At 41.1% G+C, this 25,135-nt stretch overlaps 2 protein-coding genes across 4 annotated transcripts; one reads left to right on the top strand and one right to left on the bottom strand.

Annotated features, from left to right (window-relative positions):
* Nucleotides 1–656: 656 nt before the first annotated feature.
* Nucleotides 657–23,872, top strand: LOC105074084 (BOLA class I histocompatibility antigen, alpha chain BL3-6). 2 transcript variants are annotated; one of them, XM_074348340.1, is made up of 7 exons: nt 657–912; nt 5,983–6,279; nt 8,166–8,441; nt 9,253–9,528; nt 9,643–9,747; nt 22,022–22,138; nt 22,615–23,872. In XM_074348340.1, exons 1-6 carry the CDS (start codon nt 852–854, stop codon nt 22,042–22,044), a joined length of 1,038 nt encoding a protein of 345 aa, XP_074204441.1. In that variant the 5' UTR covers nt 657–851; the 3' UTR covers nt 22,045–22,138; nt 22,615–23,872. The 2 variants fall into 2 exon arrangements, with proteins under 2 accessions (XP_074204441.1, XP_010959847.2); XM_010961545.3 differs by lacking the exons at nt 22,022–22,138; nt 22,615–23,872 and adding an exon at nt 17,695–18,192 and having other exon boundaries at nt 662–912.
* Nucleotides 18,193–22,031, bottom strand: LOC105074083 (BOLA class I histocompatibility antigen, alpha chain BL3-6). Of its 2 annotated transcripts, XR_012501030.1 has the most exons (3): nt 21,876–22,031; nt 21,299–21,567; nt 18,193–20,631 (listed from the first exon to the last, which is right to left on the bottom strand). XR_012501030.1 is itself a non-coding variant. In XM_010961544.3 (2 exons), exons 1-2 carry the CDS (start codon nt 21,982–21,984, stop codon nt 21,410–21,412), a joined length of 267 nt encoding a protein of 88 aa, XP_010959846.2. In that variant the 5' UTR covers nt 21,985–22,031; the 3' UTR covers nt 18,193–21,409. The 2 variants fall into 2 exon arrangements, 1 of the variants encoding a protein (XP_010959846.2); XM_010961544.3 differs by having other exon boundaries at nt 18,193–21,567.
* Nucleotides 23,873–25,135: the final 1,263 nt, after the last annotated feature.

Below are 25,135 nucleotides of genomic sequence, written 5' to 3'. Positions count from 1 at the left end.
ATGATTTTTTTTTTTTGGCGGGGTGGGGGTGGGGGCCTGACTGGGGATTGAACCCAGGACCTCATGTATGTATGCTAAGCACACACTCTACCACTGAACTATACCCTCCCCCGACTCTGCTGTACTTCAAATTGGACATTTTATTTTCTCCCCAGTTTTTCAGATAAAATTGACATATAACATTATATTAAAGGTGTACAGCGTAGTGATTTGATATATGTATATTCTGTGCAGTGATTACCAATATGACTGATTAATTGGACATTTTAATCAGTGGAAGGCAGTGCATTCCATAAAACTTGGGAGTTGGAGGGGAAAAAAAATCACCCCAAATCAGAACATTAAACCTCCTTATTTTTGTGTATTTATGCCGGTTTTCCTCCTAAATACGAAATGTTTTGTTTTGGTTTTTAACTTCTCTGTGGTTTTCCATGTTACAGATTAACATTGTTCGCATTTGGGTAAGGAAGAAACCAGGCCTCCTAAACTGAGAGACCCACCCAGGATCATAAGCCGAGTAAGGGGGTAGGTCCTTCTGGACCAGACCGGGGCCACTGGCTGGCTTGGTGTGGCACTGGCTGTGCGGCAGCCGGAGCGTTATCTAATTCTAATTCACCGGAAACCAACTCCAGTGGGCCTTTTCCAAACAGCGTTTATGGAGCGTTTATCTCCGACACACAGATGGTGCTCTAGTTCCCCGCCCCAACGCTTTTCTGCTCGGTCTTTCGGTTTCTTCTAAGGCCCCTCCTCTCTTCTGTAAAGAGCAGAAGTGGAGCTGGCTCTCCTGGTTCTGGGTCCCCGGTCCCGGTTGTGCCCGGGGGTCCCGGGGCCAATCGGTAACAGCCGACGGCATGCTGTGGGCCCTTGCTCTCTTGTACCTCTTCCTGAGCCTCCTGCCGGAGACCCGCGCCCGTGAGTGGGGAACTGGGGGCGGCGGGCGGCGAGGAGTTGCAGGGGAAACCCAAACCGACAGAGAAGACTCCAAAATGGAACTTCAGAGCGCATCTAAGCTCAAGGGGTGGCTTTCCAGAATCTTGGTGCAGGCTTACTATTGCGCAGACTCCGTCAAAGAAGGACATATAGTGCGAACAAAAAGAAAGCCTGCAGATCTCCGACCGAGGTCGGAAGTCTTGAGTTCCTGTCCTCCTGCTGTGCTCAAACTAGATGTTTTGTAAAAGCCACTTAGAAAAGAGAGGCTTGTTGAATACATAGAAGGGCAAAGCCATAGCCAGATCAAAAGTCTGGGGTCGATGGTTTCCAAGGTTTTAAATCATCTTTCTTTACAGTTTAAAGTGTGTATTTATTTATAAAATATATAGATGTTCCACTGTACCAATACATTATGCACATTATAAAATATTTACAAAGACAGAAATCCAAAAAGATGAGATAAAATAAGATATTTTAAACACTGTTTTTTATTTATTAAAAATATAAAAATATTTTTGCCCTTACAAAATTAAATATAATATTCAATTGAGAGCAATGTGACCGATTATGCTTAATTATTTTTGAAAATTATTCTTTAACAGTTTGTGATATAGTCATTTGTTGGTCTGGTTCTTTTTGTCCCTAATTCAAAAATTTTTTTTAAACTGAAGTACAGTCAATTACAATGTGTCAATCTCTGGTGTACAGCACAGTGTCCCAGTAATGCATATACATACATATATTCATTTTCACATTTTTTTCATTAAAGATAATTACAAGATATTGAACATAGTTCCCTGTGCTATACAGAAGAAACCTTTTTTAAAGTCTTTTTTTATATATAGTGAGTAACATTTGTAAATCTCAAACTCCCAAATTTATCCCCTCCCACCCCCTTTCCCCATAAGATTGTTTACTAAGTCTGCGAGTCTGTTTCTGTTTTGTAGATGAGTTAATAGGGTGCTTTTTTTTTTTTTTTAGATTCCACACATGAGTTATATCATATGGTATTTTTTCTTCCTCTTTCTGGCTTACTTCACTTAGAATGATGGTCTCTAAGTCCATCCATGTTGCTGCAAAGGCATTATTTTATTCTTTTTATGGCAGAGTAGTATTCCATTGTATAAATATACCACAACCTCTTTATCCAGTGTTGGTCTCTTTCTAAATTTAAGTTCATTTTGATCCTTGGTTAATGACAGTTAGAGCTGAAAAAGATAACACGTCCACACAGTCATCTTACATTCAGATGGAAGAAGTGCTTCACTGATATACTTGTTAAAATATGACTCATCCAAAAAGAAAATCATGTTAGAAGCAGTTAGTAAAACTGGAAGTCACAGTTAAAAAAAAAAAAAAAAAAAAAAAAAAGACTCATTGGGGAAAATCCCATCCGTTAACTATGAAAAGTTTCCCCCAATTCCCAGCTTCTATTTTTACATTTTCCCTTATGCAGACTGATGGCAACCATTGTCCCCAGCCTCGAGATCTCCTAGCACAGTTGGACAGCAGCTGTTGTTGAGTCTAGAGGTGCAGCAAGAAAGCCAGATGGGAGGCCAGGCTCATGGCTTTAATTGCTGAGCAAAATGTTTCCTGATAACTAATAAAACAAAGTCTTGACATTCATATCTGGCAGCATGAATGTGCTGCTGGTTTTCCCCGAGAAGTGAGGATGATACACAGATCACACTACACCTTTTTTTTTTTTTTTTAAAGTCTCACCTATTTATGAGCAAGAGAGAAAAAGAGATGGGTTCTAATTAAAGCCTCAGTTTTCTGACGTCTAACATGGAGTTTAAATATCTACTTCATACAGTTATTAAAAGAATTAAAATAAAACAAGGAAATAAAAGACTATAGAGGAAATGCTCCAACACAAAGATAATTTTCAGGAAACAGAATTAATTTCTCTGCAAACCTAACTGGTCTGGTGAGGATGGTTAATGGGAGTTTGATGTGAACATTTCCATATTTGTACATTTTCTGTCTGCCTGAATGGATTAAGTTGCCCAGGATATGAAAGCCTTAGAGAGAATAGAGAAGAAGGAAGTTTGTATTTAGCATCTTTCTTTTGCTCTTGTTTTTTTTCTCCCTCACCACAGTCATTCCCTGGAATTCAGTGTCTCTAAAGATCTAACGGCCTTGCTCCCAGCATAGCCCCTTTTCAAGTGCAGCACCATGGTTGGGGTGGGCAGAGAACAGACGGAGGGACCCCTGGTTTGCATATCCACTGCCTGGGTTCTCAGGAGGGACTTCTTGACTTGACTCAGCGGTTTAGATCTGGTGTGGTCAAAGTCACAGTTCACAGTGAGAGGGACTTGTTTATCAAATGAGGATCCCACGTCAAGGGTAGAAGTGGAGAGGGTCTTCTTAAAAAAGAAAAGCAATGCTGTTACTAGCATGTAAGTGATATGAATAAGTAATTTACAGAAGAATAAATTCAGTTGGCCATAAACATGAAATTATATTGTCTCTCTATAACAGAAATAAATTAAAACTATATTTCAGGGGAGAAGGTACTAGTGGTAGAGTGCAGGCTTAGCATGCATGAGGTTCTGGGTTCTATCCCCAGTACCTCCATTAAAAAACCCCCCAAAACCTATATATATTTCAACTGCCATTTGCAGCAACATGGATGGACCTAGAAAATATTATGCTTAGTGAAATAAGACAGACAGAGAAGACAAATGCTATATGACATCACTTAATGTGGAATCTAAAAAAATAACACAAATGAGTGTATATACAAGACAGAAACAGACTCACAGACATAGAAATAAAATTTGAGATTACCAAATAGGAGAGGGAAGCGGGGAAGGACAAATAAGGAGTATGAGATTAACAGATACTAACTACTATATATAAAGTAGATTAGCGGCAAGAATTTACTGTATAGCATAGGGAATTATAGCTATTGTCTTGTAATAACCTGTTACGGAATATAATCTGCAAAAATAGTGAATCACTGTGCTGTACACCTGAAACTAACACAATATTGTGAAGCAACTGTACCTAAAAAAAAAAAAATCACACTTTAATTCTGAAGAAAAGGCCCTCCCAAATTTTTGTTGACTTTTAAAATAATCTATTGAGTGAAATTTACTTACTAAATAATCTATTGAGTGAAGCCCAAACAAACAAACAAAAAACTGGATATATTTCAGTCTCTCCTGTTGATGTGGGTATGAGCTGATGACGTTTTTGTGAAGCACTTTGGTACTACCTGTTTTTATTTATTTATTTATTTATTTATTAAAAAAATTTTTTTATTGAGTTATAGTCATTTTACAATGTTTTGTCTGGTACTACCTGTTAATATTCAAACTATTCATAATCTTTGGTTCAACATTTCCACTTAAATTAGAAATTCCTAGAACACTTTCCCTAGTATACAGAGAAATAAGTACAAGAATACTTTTGAGGCATTATGTATATCAGTGAATTATTGGGAAAAAAGTACTGAAATAGTTAAATGAAATAAGCTATGTACCTACAGTGAAATACCACACTTGTCATTAAAAAAAAAATGTCTACCTATATGGCCATGAAAATATATCCACATGGTAAATAAAAAATAAAAGTTATAGAACAATCTGAATTGGAAGAAACATTTATTTCAAACATCCCTTCCATCCATCTTTACTAATGTATGAATGGGGGGGAAAAAGGGGAAATATAGAACAAATAGTTAACAATGGTTCTCTCTTGGATATTATAATGGGACATTTGTGTTGTCTATATTTTATATCTGCTAGACATGCATTTATATTCCTAGTACCTTTCTAAGGTACATGGATTGTACACTTCTCTCTTATATACATATTGTGTGTATATATATATAATATATGTACTATATAATTATATATTTGTGCTAAGTACTTGTAATGGTCAATCTTTTTTATTTCCTCTCAAGGGCTTTTACCTTTTTTTTTTTTTTTTTTTTTTACTGAATTATAGTCAGTTTGCAATGTTGCATCAATTTCTGTTATGCAGCATAATGTTTCAATCATACATATACATACATATACTCCTTTTCATATTCATTTTCATTATAGGTTACTACAAGATATTGAACATAGTTCCCTGTGATATACAGTAGAAACTTTTTTAACCTATTTTATATATAGTAGTTATTATCTGCAAATCTTGAACTCCCAATTTATCCCTTCTCACCCCCTTTCCCCTCCAGTAGCCATAAATTTGTTTTCTATGTGAGTCTGTTTCTGTTTTGTAAATAAGTTCAGTTGTGTCTTTTTTTTTTTTTTTTAGGTGCCAGATATAAGTGTTATCATATGGTGTTTTTCTCTTTCTGGTTTACTTCACTTAGAATAACTATCTTCAGGTCCATCCATGTTGCTGAAAATGGCATTATTTTCTTTTATATGGCTGAGTAGTATTCCATTGTATAAATATACCACTACTTCTCTATCCAGTTGTGATAGTCAATCTTATGTGTCAGCTAGGCTAGGTGATGGCATCTAGATAGTTGGTCAAACACCAGTTTAGATTTTGCTATGAAGTTATTTTTTAATTGAGATTAACATTTAAATCAGTAGACTTTGAATAAAGTGGATTACCCTAGATGATAATGTGGGTGGACCTTGTCTAATCAGTTGAAGGCCTTAAGAGGAAGACTGAGGTCTCCTGAGGAAGAGGGAACTCTGCCTCCAGACTACCTTTGGGCACAGCTGCAACACTGAATCTTCCCCTAGATTTTAGACTTGCCAGCCCTCAAGAATTACATGAGCTAAAACCTCTTACTCTGTATATATGTAAATATATATGCATATATATTTATATGTATGTACATATATATTTATGTATTTATACATATGTGTCTGTATAGATACTTATTTCTTCAAATTCTCTCAGTGCGTACTCTGTGTGGGATTTGAATTCACTTATGAGATAGGTTGTAATTGTCCTTTCACTGTTTGATGTTGTGTGCCTTGTGTCTCCTATTGGACACACACACACATACTCATTCTTTAGATCCTCACTCAATAAATACTGGAACTTGCTCTGATCCACTGTCTCTTGTTCTTACCTCAGGATCACACTCTCTGCAGTATTTCTACTCGGCTATGTCTGAGCCAGTTCTAGGAAAACCTGCATTTACTGCTTTGGGCTTTGTGGACGACCAGCCCTTCATTCGCTATGACAGTAAGGAAATGAAGGCAAAATCTTGTGTTCAGTGGTTGACGGAAGAGCCAAGTTACTTTGATGATGAGACTAAGATCTTCAACAGTCGGATGAAGATTTTCCACTTAAATCTGAGGAATTTGCAGCAATATTACAACAAAACCATGGAGGATGGTCTGAACACAGCACTCCCACAAAAGCAAGCAGGTAGGTGCCTGGGAGAAGCAGGGGGAAGCAGTGCTCAGCACTTCACCCCAAGCCTCAGGGGTGAAAGACCCTCTTGACAAGAATTCCCATGGGTCAGGCTGCAGCAGGAGAATGTGTACAAGTTATCACTGGAGAAGGAAAGCTGGCTAGTCTGGTCACAATGATGTAGAGTCTGTTTGATATTAATTAATAATTAATACACAGATTAATTAAGTAGATTTACTAGGTCATGGATATATGCTTAGTATATGTCTTTTGGGTGCTGGAGGTGGGCAACCAGAAACATATAACCTGGTGTTTGTCTTCAAAGAGCTTACAATTAATATGGGAAGGTACTCATATGTCTGTGAAAACTTTACTGACCCTTTGATGCATACCCAGCGATGTCAAAGACAAGAACCTCCTTAAATACCAAGTGAGAAGCAGAGAAATGGTTGACTGCGGTTTCTAGGCAAGACACCCCAGTGGTCAGAGTTTCATGAATGAGGTGGAACTTTAAATAGACCCTGATGGAGGCGTCTGACTTAGGTCTACAAAGAAAATAAAAGGTGTTGTAAGTGGTAGGAAATTAGGGTGCAGCAAGGTATGGGGTGGGATTCAGCAGAGTGAGTTCAGGGGATAGACTGAAGTTTAATCATTTCTAGGTAATGGCTCTTGAGAGTTTAGCCCTGTTGAAACAAGCCTGTAAAGGGCCTTGAAGGCCAAAATCAGTGAGAGGTACAGTTGAAGCTGAACACTGAGGTTGCTCAGCTTTTGCCCGTTGATCTTTCTAGGAGCATGATTTTGACAAGGGTTTGCTGGATAGTATGTTACAGGCACTGATGTAGTCCCTGCCTTCTAAGGGCTCACAGCATAAGAGAGTGATGATACACAATTAAGTTTGGTAGAGTATGTAAGTGTCGGACTAGGAGCTTGAGCTGGGAGACTGTGGGAACCAAGGGGAGGGTGTGATGAATCCAGGCTGGAGTGATCTCCGGGTTAGTCATATTTGACTTTGAAATTCATATGAGAAATTTTTCAGAAGTTTGAGCTTGTTGATGTTATTTGCATCCTCTAGTACCTCATGGTTTATTAGTCTGTTGGGCTGCCATAACAAAACACCAGACACTGCATGGTTTAAGTAACAGAAGTTTCTTTTCTGACAGTTCTAGAGGCTGGTAAGTCCAAGATTAAGGTTCAGCAGGGTCACTTTCTGGTGAGGGCTCCCTTCCTGGCTTGCAGTCAGCCACATTCTTGTTTTCCTTGGTAAATGCACATGGAGTAAGTGAGATCTCCCTTTCTCCCTAATCCCTGTTGGATTGGGGCTCCACTCTCGTGACCTCATTTAACCTTAATTACCTCCTAAAATCTCCAAATATAGTTACATTGAAGATGAGGGCTTCAACATCTGAATATTGGAGGGATAGAATTCAGCCCATAGCACTCAGGGAAAACTGCACTCAGCACTTTGTGCCCTCTTGCGTTAATGCTGTGTAGTGTGATTCTGTTTTCAGGAACTTGCACTTAGAATCTGAGACTCTGAGCACAGAAGAGACCTGTAAGTTCATAATCTAAGCCTCCATTTACTCAAGATAAATGTAGATCTGTGGAGGTTGAATAACTGGCCCAAATTACACAGTTCATGGCAAAGCCCAAATCTGTAAGTCCCCATCCAAGGCTCTTTTAATACTTAGAACTAACCATAGACCATTCCCCACTGCAGAGCTGATAGCAAGTTAAAGACATCGGTATCAGGACAAAGCTAGTTTGTCTACAGAATGTGAATGTCCTCTAAGGAGAAGAGAAAAAATGGGAAGTGTTAGTGGAGGGAGCTGGAACCATGGATGGGAGAGGCCTTGGAGGCCCGCTCTGCCTAACTGACACTGTTTGATCCTTGGTGTGAGCAGGTCCCCACACCCTCCAGTTCGCCTACGGCTGTGAGCTCCATGAGGACGGCAGGACCACAGGGCACTGGCAGTATGGCTATGATGGTGACGACTACTTGAGCCTGGATACGGACTCTCTGCAATACACCGCAGCCACATTCATTGCTCAATACACCAAACAAAAATGGGAGGCCAGTGGGAACTTCATAGAGAGAGACAAGAACTACTTGGAGAAGGAGTGTGTCCTGTGGCTGAGGAGATACTTGAAATTTGGAGGGGAGAGCTTGAACCGCACTGGTAATGACCTCCCGCAGCCCACCCACTCAGCCCTCCCCCATCCCCAGCTTGGGCCGATTCTCTCTTCAGAGTGTGGGTGAGGGGGCCTACCCCAGAACTGACCTAGCACAACGGGGTAACATATTTATGTGGGATGGGCGGGGCCAATGCGCTGATGGTGACATCCCTATAAGCCAGAGGTATGGATTTGGGAGCTTCCCATCTTGAGTCTCCCGGGCAGTGCCATCAGACCCACCCATTCTTTTTTTCTTTTTTTAAAGAGACTTTTATTTGTTTTGTTGTTGTTTGGTTGGTTGGGATTTTTTGGGGGGAGGGCGAGTAATTAGATTTATTTATTTATTTTAAATAGAGGTACTGGGGATTAAACCCAGGACCTTGTTCATGCTAAACACACATTCTACCCCTGATCTATACCCACCCTCCACCCATTCTTATTAGGTTAGGAAACTGCTCTCAGGAAGGCATAGAGCTACTTCATAGAATCTTGGCGATTTTTTACACTTTTGGCACTTTCTTACTAGATACACTCCTGCGTGTGTCTAGAAACACTGACCAGTGGCTTGATAAAAGGGTGGAGCATGTTTGAAGAGGCTCTTATTTTGAAGAAGAATGTTAGACTGAGTTCCCACACCCCTGTCTGGAACCTGGCTTGGCTTAGCTTAGTGTGGGTCCCTCTACCCTTGATAGGAGACAGTTCCTGCCTCCTCCTGGTTAGCAGTCAGACCATCAGGGGATATGGGTGTCTTGGTCTTTGGAGTTGATGCCCCTCAGCAAGCCCTTGTCTGAGCCCTCCCTGCTTTGTCTACCACAGAGCCTCCCAGGACACACATGACCCACCACCCCATCTCTGACCGTGAGGCCACCCTGAGGTGCTGGGCCCTGGGCTTCTACCCTGCGGAGATCTCACTGACCTGGCAGCGTGATGGGGAGGACCAGGCCCAGGACACGGAGCTCGTGGAGACCAGGCCTGCGGGGGACGGGACCTTCCAGAAGTGGGCGGCCTTGGTGGTGCCTCCTGGAGAGGAGCAGAGATACACATGCCATGTGCAGCATGAGGGACTTCAGGAGCCCCTCAGCCTGAGATGGGGTGAGGGGGAAAACGGGGGTGGAGCTTCTCAGGTAAAGCAGAAGCCCTTCTGGAGACCTTCAGCAAGGCCAGGACCCAAGCCTGAGGTCAGGGCTCCTTCCCTTCTCTTTGCAGAGCCACCTCCTCAGCCCATCATGGGCATCATTTTTGGCCTGGTTCTCTTCGTGGTCACTGGAGCTGTGGTGGCGGGAGTTGTGATCCGGAGGAAGAGGTGCTCAGGTAGGGAAGGTGGGGGGGATCTGAGTTTTCTTGTCTCACTTAGTGGGGTTTCAAGCCCAGGTAGAAATTTGCCTGCCTTGTTACTGGGAAGCACCACCTAGTGCATATGCTTACAAGTCTGGGGCCTTTTGCTTGCACTTATTCTTTGTAAGGCACATGTGAAAATGCAATATCAACACAGTGGATCTGATGATGGGGATGTGATCTTCAGCAGTCAAAGGTCAGGGAAAGTCACTAATGAGGACAGACCTCCAGGGGGTGGTTGGTCCAGTCCCTGCACACCTGCATTCTTCATGTTTCTGGATCCTGCCCTGGGTTTGCAGTCACAGTTCTGGAGACTTCCCTGGGGTCCAAGACTAGGGGGTTTCTTTACGGCCTCATGACCTGCTTTCTCCCTGGCTTCTTAAAGGAGGCTATCTTTCCATAAGAAAAAGAAAGATCTACGCTCAGGCTGTAAGTATGGAACAGGAGTGGAGGCAGAGGGTGAGCCCTGAAATCCTTGGGATAGTGCAGATGGGAGCCTCTGGGGAAGCTCACCCACCCAGTGAGTCCGTCTTTAGCCACATCCCCTCTGGGCTCTGGCCAGGTCCTGTTTTTTTCTCCCCCAGGCAGTGACAGTGCTCTGGGCTCTGATGGTCTCTCACTGATCCTAAAAGTGAGACCCTAAATGGCCCAAAGTGGGAGAGAGGTCAAGGCAGAGGGGACACACTATGTTATGGCGATTCTTTGAGTAGGACATTTTGAGCACATGACGGGCTGTTTAGAATTGACCCCTTGCTGTGATTGACCTGAATTTGTCCATGATTATTTTATTTCACAGTCAGAAAGAATGGTTTGTGTGGGACTGAATGATGCAAGATTTGTTCATGCCCCACCTCCCTCCTTTGTGACTTCAGATCTCCAACTTCTCTTTCTGCAACTGGTATCTAAGTGTCTGTGTTCCCATTAGCATAATGTGAGGAGGTGGGGAGACCACCCATCCCTGCCCCCAAAGACCCCTCGCCACTCTGACCTGTGTTCTCATCCCTGATCCACTTTCCTGTTCCAGCAGAGGCAGAGCAGGGCCATCTCCATCCCTGTCTTAACCTCTTGTTGCACTGAATTGTAGCTTCTTACTCCTTACTGAAAATAGGAATCTAGATGTGAATTTGATTTTTGTAATTCTTGCCATGAGGTGGGGTTGGTGGGTTAATTAAAGGAGAGGAAGATTCTTAAATTTTGCAAGAAATGAATGGAAGCCGTGAGAACCTTATTGCTGGAAGATCAGATGTTCACTTGTGGCTGTAACTTTATCAGCCTTGGTGAAAGGGAGCCCATACTGTTAGACCTATGCCTCTCTACAACCGTGGATGGTCCTTTCATAGCTTGTCATGCAAGCACTGGGGTGGCCAAGGACAGAGGCTGACTAATGCCTACTGGCTGTCATCCTGTGCACTTGATTGGTTAGTGTCTCTTGCATAGTGGATACTTTTTGATGGGCATTACCATGTGATAACAATTATCCTAACACTTTGTGTCTACCACACGCCTCTTCCCAGATATTCTTGTCCCTATCTTCCAATCTTGCTCCTTCCAGGTCCCTCCCAGGCCCCTCCCAGTTAAGCCACTGTCACTGCCTGAGTTTGTGCATATTCTTACCTCAGGCTACTTTTGTCTCTACAAGATGTGGTTGAGTGGGAGCACCACCTGACATTCTGACCATTGGAAGGAAGGTCCCTCAGCACTGTCTCTGATCATCCCTGAGTGGGGCTACGGTGCAGCACAACAATGGTCCATTTTTGGCTCATACCAACATAGAGCTACCAGATTTGTGAACCAAGCTCAGGTTTTCCCCTCTTATGTCAGCTGGTCATAGGAACTCCCCATTAGGTCATATGTGGGAATTGAGGAAAAGATAAAGGCAGGACAGTGGTAGATGACATGAGGATCTGAGTCATTTGTTTATGCAACTAAATTGAGTTAATACCTATTAGGAGGGGAGGGTGTAGCTCAGTGGTAGAGTGCATGCTTAGCATGCACGGGGTCCTGGGTTCAAACCCTAGTACCCCCACTAAAAATAAATAAATAAATAAACCTAAGTACTTCCTTCCGATGGAAAAAAAAAGAAAAGATACCTTTTAGGTATTCAGTAGTCTTATACCATTTACCAGAAACTGTATAAATCTGCTCTATTAAATATATCACATTCAGCATATCTACTGCAATTAGGCTAATTTGAGTTAAATTTCTGGTAGTACACTATTGCCTACCGTGATTCATCCAATTTTTGCAAGAACCAGACTGGCAAATTAACTCAATATGTTGAGACCACCCTCCACCCCTGCATTCTTTATGTAGTTGAAGTGATATTAATTGCTTTCATTACCCTTGATGTTTTTTTTAAATTAATTAATTAATTTTTAAATTGTTATTTACTTTGGGAGGGGAGAGGTAATTCATTTTTTAAAAATTTTATTTTATTGGAGTTACTGGGGATTGAACTCAGGACCTTGTGCATGCTAAGCATGCACTCTACCACTGACCTATATCCGCCCCCCCACCCAATATTGTTTTAACTTTCTACCCTGTCTGAGGTTAGAAGGCTATTTCATGGGCTTCCACTTGGCCTATTTTACTACTGACTTTTACTCCCCAGGTCAGAGAAATAATGTGAGGATTCTGGTTAAACACATCCATTCCAATTACATATTTGGAAACTGAGGAAATGATCACTAAGTGCATGTGTGGACCCAGGGAACCCACTGAGATATGGGTGGACCTGAGATAGGACACAAATTATTTCCTGGTTCCCATGTCTCTCCTCTGATGGGAGTCCATGATGGTGCTTTGGTCTCCCAATAATTAGTATCTAATTGGACCCTGTGTCTAACAGATCTAGCAAAGATCTGGGTATTTTCTTCCTTCAGTGTATGAATAAGTGGCCATTGATTCCTTCCTTTGGGGGATTACTACTTACACACTTGCCATAGTGTTGCGGGAAACTTCAACAGGGAACATAGATGCTCCTTTAATTAATGGATCCTGGGTCTAAAGTCTGGCTCAGGTCTGGAAACTGGTCAAGGAATCAGAAGTTTCTAGTGGAGCCATTAATCTCAGTTCTTCATCTATCAGTTAAAATGTTAAGCAACACTCTTGTAGGCTGCCCATCTATCTTGCCCCTACGAGTACAATGGCCTATTACCTATTTCCATAAATTCCTTGCAATCAGAACTGTCTGGCTTAAATTCTTACATTGCTGGCTATTTTGGCAATTCTGTACACTTTGCTTCTACCTTGCTGTCACCTGTCCTCTGGCTTTCTGGGATCCTAATATCCCCATTGATGCTCAGGAGCCAGGTTCTGGAATCTCCTCGAGTCAGCCCTAGCTTACCAAGGACAGACACAATGAGGTTGATATGGCACTTACTTGCTCATTCCTTATTGCCTGATAAACAGAGTATCCCTTGGCTTCTTCCAAAATAGTCACCTTGTGTGTTTTCCGGTTTTTAGAGTAGATTCAGACTGGCATGCCCACTTCTCTGAGCCTTTTGATCTCTTTATGATCACCATGGCAGTTCTGGCATCTTTACTTCATTAAATGTGAGCCATCACTTTTGTTAGAACAGTTTATTGAGATATAACTCACATATAATATTCAACCATTTAAACTCAATGTTTTTTAAATTACATTCACAGAGCTGTGCAATAATCACCATATCAATTTTAGAACATTCTCATCACTCCAGAAACATTTTTGGGGAACATTTCCACCACCACATATCCATTATTTCTAAGCAGTCACCCCCATTTCCCTCCAACATTCCCTGAGTCCTGGACAACCACTACTTTCTGTCTGTATAGATTTACTTATTATGGACCCTTCAAATAAATGGAATAATACAGTGTATGGTCTTTTGTGATTGATTGCTTTCACGTAGCAAAATATTTTAAAATAAAAGTTCATTCCCATTATAGCATGAATCTGTACTTCATTCCTTTCCATGGCCGAATAATATTGCATGGTGTGGATATATCACCTTTTATTTATTCATTCACCTGTTCATGGACATTTGGGTCATTTCTATTTTTTGGCTATTATAGGTAATCTTGCTTGAACATATGTTACACATCTAATAATACATAATCTAATATGAAGTAATAATGATTACTTCATATAATTTTGGAAAGTTTCTATTTTAATGTCTTCAAGGTCACTGATCTTGTCTTCTGCACTATCAAATCTACCATTACACATCCAACACAATCTACTGATCTACCAATACACATGCAGTACATTTTTCTTAGACATTTTCATCTTTAGAAGTTTGTGGTCTTTTATTTCATGTCTCTTAGATAAAAATTTTTGAACATAAGGAATACATTTATGGTAACTTTTAATGTCATTGCTAATTCTGACATTTGTGTGTGTCAGTTCTGGGTTAGATTGATTGCTTTTCTCTTTCTTACAAGTTGTATTATCTTGTATACCTGGTTATTTTTAATTTGATGCCAGAGATTATGATTTTACCCGGTTAGAAGGCAGATACATTTGCATTCCATAATTTTTTTTCAGTTTTTATTTCTAGGACAAATGAAGTTACTGAAAAACAGACTGATCTTTCTGGGCCTTACTTTTAATATTTGCTAGGTAAAACTGAAAAGTATTTAGTCCAGGGATAATTATTCCCAAAAACAGACAAAAGATCTTTCTGAATATTCTATCCAATGCCCAGAAAATTATGAAGCTTTCCAGACTGGCTGGGAACGGGGACTATTCCTAGTCCTGTGGAACACTATGTACTGTCTCTGTTATACTTCTGGATTGTTCTTCCCCCTGTCCTTGGGTAGTTTCCCTACGTGCATGCACTGATGAGCTAAAGACTTGAGGGGAACTCTCTGCAGACTTGCAGTGCTTTTTCTGTTCTGCATTCCTCTCCATGAGCCTTCATTTTGCACATTCTGGCAGGCCTGGCCTCCACAATTCACGGCTCTGTCCCCTTAACTCAGTGAGATGACGGGGCCATTAGAGCTCCCTCTTCCCCTCACCGTGTCCTGGAAACGCTCTTCAGGAAGGAAGCTGGACAATTGCAGGCCTCACTGCTTTTGTTTCCCTTCTTTTAGAAGTCACAATTCTTGTGGTGCCTGATGTCCAAGGTCTGAACACCGTGGTTTCATATATTTATCTGAATTTGTGGCTGTTTAAGTCAGGAGAGTAAATCTGATCCTCGCTACTCCATCACGGCATTTTCAGGCTCGTCACTTTTCTGTTTATGCAAAATAGTCCAGGTTGTCTTATTTTCTATGTTTCATATCTACACTGTTGAAGTTTTAGGAGCCTCTTTGTACTACCTACTGTTTCTTGTGGTTCTCAGTCATATTGTCTCTTGCTCACTTGTATTTACACATCTCTTGCTCCAAGCTGCTCCTTTAACATGTGCAATTATTTTTGTAAATTCTTTGACACATAGGTTAAATGTCAAACAAATAAATTAGCAACAAATGTGAACAAAAATGAGAATGTGGAATAAGAAATGGAATAAAAATTAAAATCTACCAGCTTGGCAAAGATGAAAGTGATTAATGAGGATCTTGCCAGTACAGGGAAAATATACTGGTTATAAAGCTTGATAGGATTGAAAACTGGAATCAAAATTTCTTTTTTCCTCTCTTCTTACCAACTTTATTAATTTGTGTTTACTCTTACAATATTATAGGGTTACAAAGTAAACAGTAAAGAGAATATTTAATTTAATAATTGAATATTAGATTCCCTAGACATGGTCTAAATATTAATGAATCTGAAAGATTATATAAGATTATTTTTAAGTGTGCTAAGCACAAAGCTGACTTTTTAAAAAATTTTATTTTTATTGAAGTGTAGTTGACTTACAATGTTAGTTTCAGGTGTATAGCAAAGTGATTCAGTTATACACAGACATACATATTATATATATATATATTTTTCAGATTCTTTTCCATTATAGCTTGTTACAAGAAATTGAATACAGTTCCTTGAGCTATACAGTAGGTCCTTGTTGTTTATCTATTTTATATGTGGTAGTGTGTATCTGTTAATCCCAAACTCCTAATTTATCCATCCGTCTGCCTTTCCTCTTTGGTGACTATAGTTTGCTTTTTATGTACAAAGCTGACATTCTTAACCACTCAAAGGAAGGTGTCTAAAGTCCAGAGTCTTTTGTTCATCACTATCCTGAGGTATAGAAATTTTAGGAAAAATAATAGGATTAATGACTATATTAAATTTTAATAAACAGGCTTTCTTTCAGCTTTGAAATAAAGCTAAGTAGTATAAAATTTCTAAAGGGCACTTTTGCAAATCATCTCAACAATTTAAATGTGTGCTTATATTTTGATGCAGAAATAACTAAATCCTTAAAGAATTTATACTAAGATAATCACACATGTTCTGAAAAATACGTGTTCAAGGATGTTTCCTGAATTGTGATTTATATAAGCAAGGTAGTGTAACTTATCTAAATGCTGTTATCAATATAATGATGGTATCTGTGAATAGAGGAACACTTAATATGTCTGGCATATATCTGGAGAAAACTCTAATTTGAAAAGATACATGCACCCCAATGTTCATAGCAGCACTATTTACCATAGCTAAGATACGGAAGCAACCTAAATGTCCATCAACAGATGACTGAATAAAGAAGTTGTAGTATATGTATACAACAGACTACTATTCAGCTATAAGAATAATGCTTTATGCCTCAAAATGGATGGACTTGGAGATTGTAATACTAAGTGAAGTAAGCCAGAAAAAGAAACAAAAATACCATGTGATGTCACTTATATGTGGAATCTAAAAAAAGAAAAAAAGAAGACACTAATGAACTTATCTACAAAACAGAAACAGACTCACATAGAAAACAAACTTCTGGTTACCAGAGGGGAAAGGGAAGGAGGGATAAATTGGGTGTTTGGGATTTGCAGATACTAACTACTATATATAAAATAGATGAACAACAAGGTCCTACTGTATAGCACAGGGAACTATATTCAATACCTTGTAATTGCCTATAGTGAAAAATAATATGAAAAGGAGTATGTATGTGTATATATATATGTGTGGTATTCGCTGTATACCAGAAACAAATACAACATTGTAAATCAACTATACTTCAATTAAAAAAATACACAAAGAATTCCCAAAACTCAATGACAATAAAACACCCATTAAAAACGGGCAAAAGACCTTAGCAGACACCTTACAAAGAAAATATGCAGATGCGGCAAACAAGCATATGAAAAGAAGCTCCACAACTTAAGTCGTCAGGGAAACGTGAATTAAAACAATGAGATACCACTAAACACTTAATTAGAATGGCCAAAATTCAGAAAACTGACAACACCAAATGCTGGTGAGGATGTGGACCACAGGAATTCTTACTCATTGCTGGTGGGAATGCAAAATGGTATAGCTTCTTTGGAAGACATTTTGGTGGTTTGTTACAAAACCTGCCATACGATCCAGCAATTGCCCTCCTTGGTACTTCGCCAAAGGAGTTGAAAACCCAGATCCACACAAAAGCCTACACACAGATGTTTATAGCAGCTTTATTAAAAACTGCCAGAACCTGGAAGCAATCAAGATGTCCTTCAGTAGGTGAATAAATAGACTGTGGTATATTAGACAATGGGATACTTTCAGCGCTAAAAAGAAATGAGCTATGAAGCCTTGAAAAGACATGGAGGAAACTTAAATGCTTATTATTAAGTAAAAGAAATCGATCTGAAAAGGCTACGTCCTGTACGATTCTAACTATATGACATTCTGGAAAAGGCAAAACTATGGAGACTGTAGAGTTCAGTTTTTGCCAGAGGTTAGGGAGAGGGGAGGAATGAATAGGAGGAGCACAGAGGATTTTTAGGGCGGTAAAGAAAAGCTGTATAGTATAATGATGGATACGTGTATTATACATTTGTTCAAACCCATAGAATGTACACCACCAAGAGGTAAACAAGCTAACTTTGGACTTTGAGTGATTATTGTGAATGAAAAATACTGCAAACCATATCAGTAAACAAAGAATGCTGGAGCCATCAAGTCATCAGCTGCTGCCACCAACCCCTGAGTGGAGACAAGCCTGCAGCCCGGCCTCTGCAGCCACCCACAGTGGAGCACTCTGGGGGACTCAGAACAAGAAAGGACAGGATACTGGCCCTAGATAGCTAGTTGCTTGTCAAAGGAATGATTTCAATGAGCCCAAATGTTTGCTCCCTCCCATACATAGAAAAGTGCTAAATTATTTAACTTGAGCTGTCTGGTTTTCTTCAGTCAACAAGTAATTTTTGATGTTCCAACTACCTGGTTTTTGTTGTAAAACTCTTATATATCCTGGCTTCTCCCTACCTCTTCGGGGCAGTTTCTCAGAGTGATCTGAGAGGCTGTCATCCTGGCTTGAGTCCTCCCGCCAAATAAAACATAACTCTCAATTTTTAGGTTGTGCATTTATTTCAGTCGACATTATGATGTGTCAGTGTAAGTTTACCCATTATAACAAATGTACCACTCTGTGGGGGATGTTGATAAATGGGGCGGTTATGCATGTAGGAGGGGGACAGGGGGTAAATGGAAATCTCTGTGTCTTCCTCTCAATCTCAATTTTGTTGTGAAGCTAATACTGCTCTAAAAAAAAGCCTTAAAAAAACACTGGTCCTAGAATAGAGGATCAGAATACGAGTTTTAACACGATTTGGACATGATCTGTCAGGTATAAAGGATCCTAATACGAGTTTAAAGGATTTTAATGTAACTTAGTTTTGAAAGCATTTTTTGATGCACACACAAGAAAATTAAAATGATGCTGAAGGCAACACACACACACAGACACAAACACACACACACGTCACATCTCCCCAACTGCTATCCCCCAGTCGCCTAGGTTATTTACCCAGAAACCAGTTATTCTCTTCCCTGAAAAATACTAGTCTTTTTAGTAAAATACAAATCTATGCTTATATTTAGTCATTGGTGTATGTTGTTTTATCAGTAAAAGAGCTCAGGCCACAGACTTGGAGAAAATATTTGCAATATCTGATAGAAGACTTGCATCTGGAATATACAAAGAACCCTTAAAACTCAACAATAAGAAAATGGATAATTTAAAAATGTGCAGAATCTATGAAAACGAATATATGTATGTATATGCAAGACTGAGACATTATGCTGTACACCAGAAATTGACACACCATAATTGACTGTACGTCAATTAAAAAATGTGCAAAATATGAACAGATAATTCACTAAAGACACTAAACAGATGGTGCATGAAAAAGCATATAGAAAGATACTCAATATCATATGTAATTAGGGAAATACAAATAAAAAGCAATATACCATTACACATCTATTTGAATAATTAAAATAAAAACTGGTAATACCAAGTACTGGTGAGGATGTGAAGCAACAGGAACTATAGGTCTGTTAGGGCTGCTGTAAGAATAGAGCACCAACTGGGTAGTTTGTAAACAGGAAGTTACTGCTCATAGTTCTGGAGGCTGGACATCCAAGATCACTGCACCAGCAAGGCTGGGTAAGGACTTTCTTCCTGGCTCATGGCTGGTACTTCCTGGCTATGTGCTCACACAATGCAAAGGGCTTGGGATCTCTCTGAAACCTCTTTTTAAAGGCACTATGATATTGTGATTCACAATAAGAAATATTTATTTGGTCTTCCTTCCTTTTCCTGCCACAGAGTTACTAAAACCTTTGGAATTTCCTAAGTGATGAAAGCGATAAAAGTATCTTTCGTTATGTTAATGAGGTGACTTTTGGAAAGCCCCAGCTACCCTAAGGATGAGGGCTGGTCACAGGAGGAACCTACCATGAGATTAGGGGGTTTTTACTTTCAGTCCCACCTCCATGACTTCCGTGGAGGGGAGAGGGGCTGGAGGTAGATAACTGCTAATGGCCAATGGCTGAATCAATGATGCCTATGTAATGAAGCCTCCATAAAACCCCAAAAGGATGGGGTTTGGAGCTTTCAGGCTGGTGAACACATGGAGGTGCTGGGAGAGTGGTGTCTTTTCCCATATACTTCAACCTATGCATCTCTTCCATCTGGATGCTCACCTGTATCCTTTATCATACTCTTATAATAAACTGGGAAACAGTAAGCAAACTGTTTTCCTGTGTTCTGTGAGTCACTCTAGCAAATTAATCTGGAGGGCATCCTGGGAACCACTGATTTATAGCCGATCAATCTGAAGCATAAGTGACAACCTTGATTTGTGATTGGCACCTGAAGTAGGGGGGATATTCTTGTGAGACTAAACCCTTAACCTGTGGGATCTGATGTGATCTCCAGGTAGAGACAGTAGATAGTGTCAGAAGTGAATAGAACTGTAGGCCCCTCGGCTGGTGTCAGAGAAGTGCTTGGCAGTGTGGAAAAAACCCACACCTTAGGAACTGGGAACAGGATTGCCGGCACCCATCCCACTTATTAGGTCCCCACTCTCAAGACTTAAGTACTTCCCGAAGGCCCCATCTCCTAATACCATCACATTGGGCATTAGGATTTCAACATACGAATTCTGAGGGAACACAAACATTCAGATCAGGGCAGAAACACTCATTCCTTGTTGGCAGGAGTGCAAAAGAGCACAGCCACTACAGAAGATAATGTTTCTGACTTTTGAGTGTCAAACAGAATGTGGACATTTGAAAACCATCACAGTTGATTTTCTAGACACTAATTATCCGCATTCCTCCCACATGCAAAATAAACTCCCTCCCATCCCAGTCTCATTCTATTACAGAATCAGGGTAAAATCCAGAATCTCATCTAAATCAGGGCCAGGTCTGGCTGAGGCTCCTGGCGTGCATTTATGTAAGTGAAGCCCTTCAAGTACAGTTCCTCCTGGACTGAAGGCCTGTGAAGTACAGAGACGAATTATCTGTCTCCACAGGCGGGACAGGCACAGGATAATCTTCATACACATTTAAAAAGGGAGAAATGGGAGGCACAAAGAGTCACTGCTCTATAGCAATGTTCAAATATAGCCAGGCAAATTGAAATTGTCATCTTTTTCCATCTCTCAACCCCAACTTCCACCCCAGACCCTGTACCCTCTTCGACATTTCAACTATCTTGGTAAGAGGCGCCTCTGCTAGAACAGGGGAGTCCATCAGGGAGGAGATACTAGTCAGTGCGAGGAGGAGTCCGTGGGGGGCAGGGGTGGGCAAGTCTCCCCACCTCCTCACATTATGCTAATAGGGCAAGACAATTTCAGACGCTCTTTGCAGAAGAGGAGTCAGGGAATCTGAAGTCACAATGTTGGACGGGGGGAGGTTGTAAACAAATCTTGCATCACCGTACATCCTCTGGTAGGTGTGAGACCCTGACCCCGCCCCGCCCCACACAGTGATTAAACCTAAACTGAAAATGAAACCGGGTCAAAGTCCCGCCGGCTCTTCCCGGGTCGAGGGCCGGGCGGGCCCCGCAATGTCGGGGTGACCTTCGAACCCGGAGACTCGGGGGACCCCGGCCCGTCCCTGGGGAGGGGGGTCGTGAGCTGGACCCGGGCCCGCGTCGCTCACCGGCCTCGCTGTGGTTGTAGCAGCCTCGCAGGGTGTTCAGGCTCACGGAAAAATGTGTGCGTTCTCCTTGCTTCTCCGTGTCTCCCGATCCCAATACGCCGGCCCCTCCTGCTACACCCACCGCGCCCGCGGCTCCATCCTCGGATTCGGGGCGTCACTATCGAACCGCACGAACTGCGTGTCATCCACGTAGCCGACTTCCACGTACCAGGGCTCCCCGAGGCCAGGCCGGGACACCCCCGTTTCGAAATACCTCATGGAGTGGGAACCTGGGGGCGAGGTGGGGGTGAAGCCCTGCCCGACCCTCCTCCGGGCGCGGGTCCCAGGATCTGATGTTGAAGGGGCTACAGGGGGGCTTGGATGAAGGGGCTCGCTAGACGGAAAAGTGGTGGCAGTTCGAAAAAGAGCCAGGACCTCGGGGTGGGAGAGAGGAGAGGGCGGGCGGGAGGTGGGGTGACGGGTCTGGGCAGGGGGCGGAGACGTCGCACTTTCTCCGGGGGGTCCTGCGCTTGCTACCCCGGGGCGGGCCCCTCGCTCCTCTCCCACAGAAGCCGTTCCCTCCCGACCCCGCACTCACCCGCCCAGGTCTCGGTCAGGGCCAGGGCCCCCGAGAGCTGCAGGAGGAGGGCTCGGGACCCCCAGATCCGCATCAGAGTCTTCGAGAAGCAGAGTGAGGACTGGTCCATGCGGACTTTATAACCGGGAACCGATTGGCTTTTGTAGAAACCCGACACCAAATGGAGTGAGGACTGGGACCGCGTCACGAGTGTCCAGGCTGGAAGGCCCGGGGAGAAGGGGAACCCCCAGCACCGAGCGTTCTCGCCCCAGACCTCGCCCTCGGTGAGACCCCCGAGAGCCACTCCGTCCCGGGAACCTGGGACTTTGCCCTGATCCCTCCCCTTCTGCACCGAGAGCTCTTCGTCACCAAGTCTCACTGAGTCCTGGCCCAGGGGCTAATTCAGTGATTTTCAAAGTTTTTGGTCAGAATATCTATATAGTCTTCCAAATTAGGAACACCTCAAGGATATTATCTATCTATATTTTCCATACTAGGAGTAATACTGTTAAATTAAAAAAATTGTAATAACCTTTAATGGAAAAAAAACATGAAAACGAATATATGCATGTATATGCAAGACTGGGACATCGTGCTGTACACGAGATTGACACATTGTAATTGACAGCACTTCAATTATTAAAAAATTAATTTAGGTAAATATTAATAGCCCCTTCCCTTTAATACAAAATATAACAATTTCCCAGAATAAACGTGATAGTGAGAAGGTGGAGCTTTTTACATTTTTACATTTTTGCAGGTCTCTTTCTCGTCTGTCTCATTAGAAGGCCACTGGATTTTCAAGTTTGCTTCTGCGTTTAATCCCTTATTTTGATTGCAGTCTATAAAGAGGCTCACACATATGTAGGAGTAGTATTTTTAATAACCTCAGATAATTGTGGAATGTTCCTCTTTGATACAAAACTAAAACTACACAAGTTGTAGTTTCTCAAAAGTTATTTGCAAAGTGGGCCTGAAACAATATAATTGTATATTTCCTATTCTGTTACATTAAAATCCATAGGCCTGTCTTGCACACTGAATGTCTCTTGTACTGATGAACGATATTTTTTAGCCTATACATTGTTTCACTGAGTTATATAGATCTTCCAGTGTCTATGTATTTAATCAAAATTATCAAAAAATCATCATATATGATCATATTACCACAGATGCCAACAGAGTAGTTAACCTAATGGGAAGCTGAAAGCTTACGCGATGAATCACAAGTTTTCCAAAATTCTAGGTGGCAGTTGCAACTCTCAGTTTATTTTCCTGAAGGAAGAAAATCTTTCTCACTTCCTTTTTGAGAAAGTGTATGACAGCTGACCAAGTGTAAATAATTATAGTTTCTCTGTCATTCATTCTTTTTTTTTTTTTTTTACTGATATATTTATTTATTTAGTTTCATGTTTCATTTCTAATTTTTTGTGGGGGTAGGCAATTAGGTTTTATTTATGGGACTTGAACCTAGGACTTCCTGAATGCTAAGCACGCATCCTACCACTGAGCTATAACCACCCCCCAACTCATCCTTTCAAGTAAAAATAGTATTTCAGGAAAAAGGAGGCTAGCTCAGCTCACACGCATTATTTTCCCTGGGACATAGGACTTCAGAATGTGGCAGAAGTGTTGTTTTATGTGTGCTTCCCACGTCATCATATAAGGTATTTTTAAAATGTGAATTTAATGATGATGATTTAGGACAGATAGTTTTTAATGCTTCAAGAAGGACATTTAAAAACAAACCTGTTTTTTTTTTTCTGCAAGTAAGTTGTGGTGGAAAATAATTACTATTGCAGTTTGCTGCCAGAAGTCTTCATTATTACTAAACTTTACCTCAATGCAAATGTCAACATAGAGTAAAGGCAAATAATGTGTCAGTGATGCTATGAAAATAGTTTTGAACTGACGGATCCTGTGAAAGGGTCTCAGTGACTTCAAGGGTTTCACAGACCACACTTTGAGAACTGCTGTTCTGAATAAACCAAGGAGAGTCTCCCAGCCGGTCCCCACTTTTGCCTCTTGTTCATGTCCCAGAATCCCTCTCTCTGAGCTGGAAACTCCCTGCCTCCCCAGACTTAGCTGAAAGCTCTGCCCCTGGGCTCCCTTAGAAGAAAACCCACTCCCTGGAAAAGAATAACAGAGAGAGTCCTCAGTCTGGGAAGGGAGATGGAGGGACAGGTAACACCACTATGGAACTGGAAACAGTCTGGGCCTGAAGGCACCAGACCCACTCATAACCTATTTTGGGTTTGTTATACACCAGCTTAATATGTATTCATATCCCAGACAGAAATCTGCAATAGTTTCTCAGAGAAATAACATTGGCCCTTTCATCTCACGTGGGTCTAATGCATCTGATGTGAGGCCCACAAAGCATGGGGAGCAGTCCTGTCCAACAGAACGTTCCGTGATGGAGAAATTGATCTATATCTGTGCTCTCCTCAGTGGTAGCCACTAGCTACATGTGGCACCTCAGAAATCACTATTGTGCTGAGCACCTTTAATTTCATTTATTTTATTTAAATAACCATATGCTGATAGTCTAGCATATGGGATGGTGCATATCCAGAATGCTCTTAAAATTGTCTGTTCCCCAAGAAGATACTTTGTGACTCATTGGTTGATAAATATTAAAAAAGTCAGTGGAAGGCATGGGTTTGTCTATGTGGGTCTTAGATGTATCCTTAAAACACAACATGCCCAAGAAAGTTTAATTAATATGTATTTTAACAATTACAGTGTATAGACATTAACCAAACCATGGTTTATCACTATCAGGTCATAAGTGTTCAAAAATGCCCATCACTGGAACTAATCCTTATCTATGTTACATTGGAACTCTGGATGTTTTCATTAACCTGATAAACATGGGCAGGCATGTAAGTCTTTCAATTAGCCCAGGAGAAAGTATTTATTGGCCACAATATATGTCAAATGCCTTGCAGGTCCTGTACATACTTGTAAATTATAAAGCAGAAGATGTACACCTTAGAATTCAACCACCTTAGAAATCTTGACCTACTGTTCCTCCTATGTTTTACTCCCAAATTCAGTGAATTCTGTTTCCCTTCACCCTTGGACCCTTCTCTCCTCACCATCCCCTCCTAGATGAAAAGCTACGTGAATTTTTACAATTGTGGAACAAATAATTCACTAAGCATAATCCTAAAGATGAAAAACCATAAAGAAATACACAAATCCTCTCTGTGTCAACTACACACTTACAAAGATTTAAAACACACGCTCATATTCAACTCAAAGACATAAAAAATTTG

Source organism: Camelus bactrianus, chromosome 20 (assembly GCF_048773025.1).
Source record: "Camelus bactrianus isolate YW-2024 breed Bactrian camel chromosome 20, ASM4877302v1, whole genome shotgun sequence".
Lineage (NCBI taxonomy): Eukaryota > Metazoa > Chordata > Mammalia > Artiodactyla > Camelidae > Camelus > Camelus bactrianus.
This window is presented reverse-complemented; position numbering and strand designations above follow the sequence as displayed.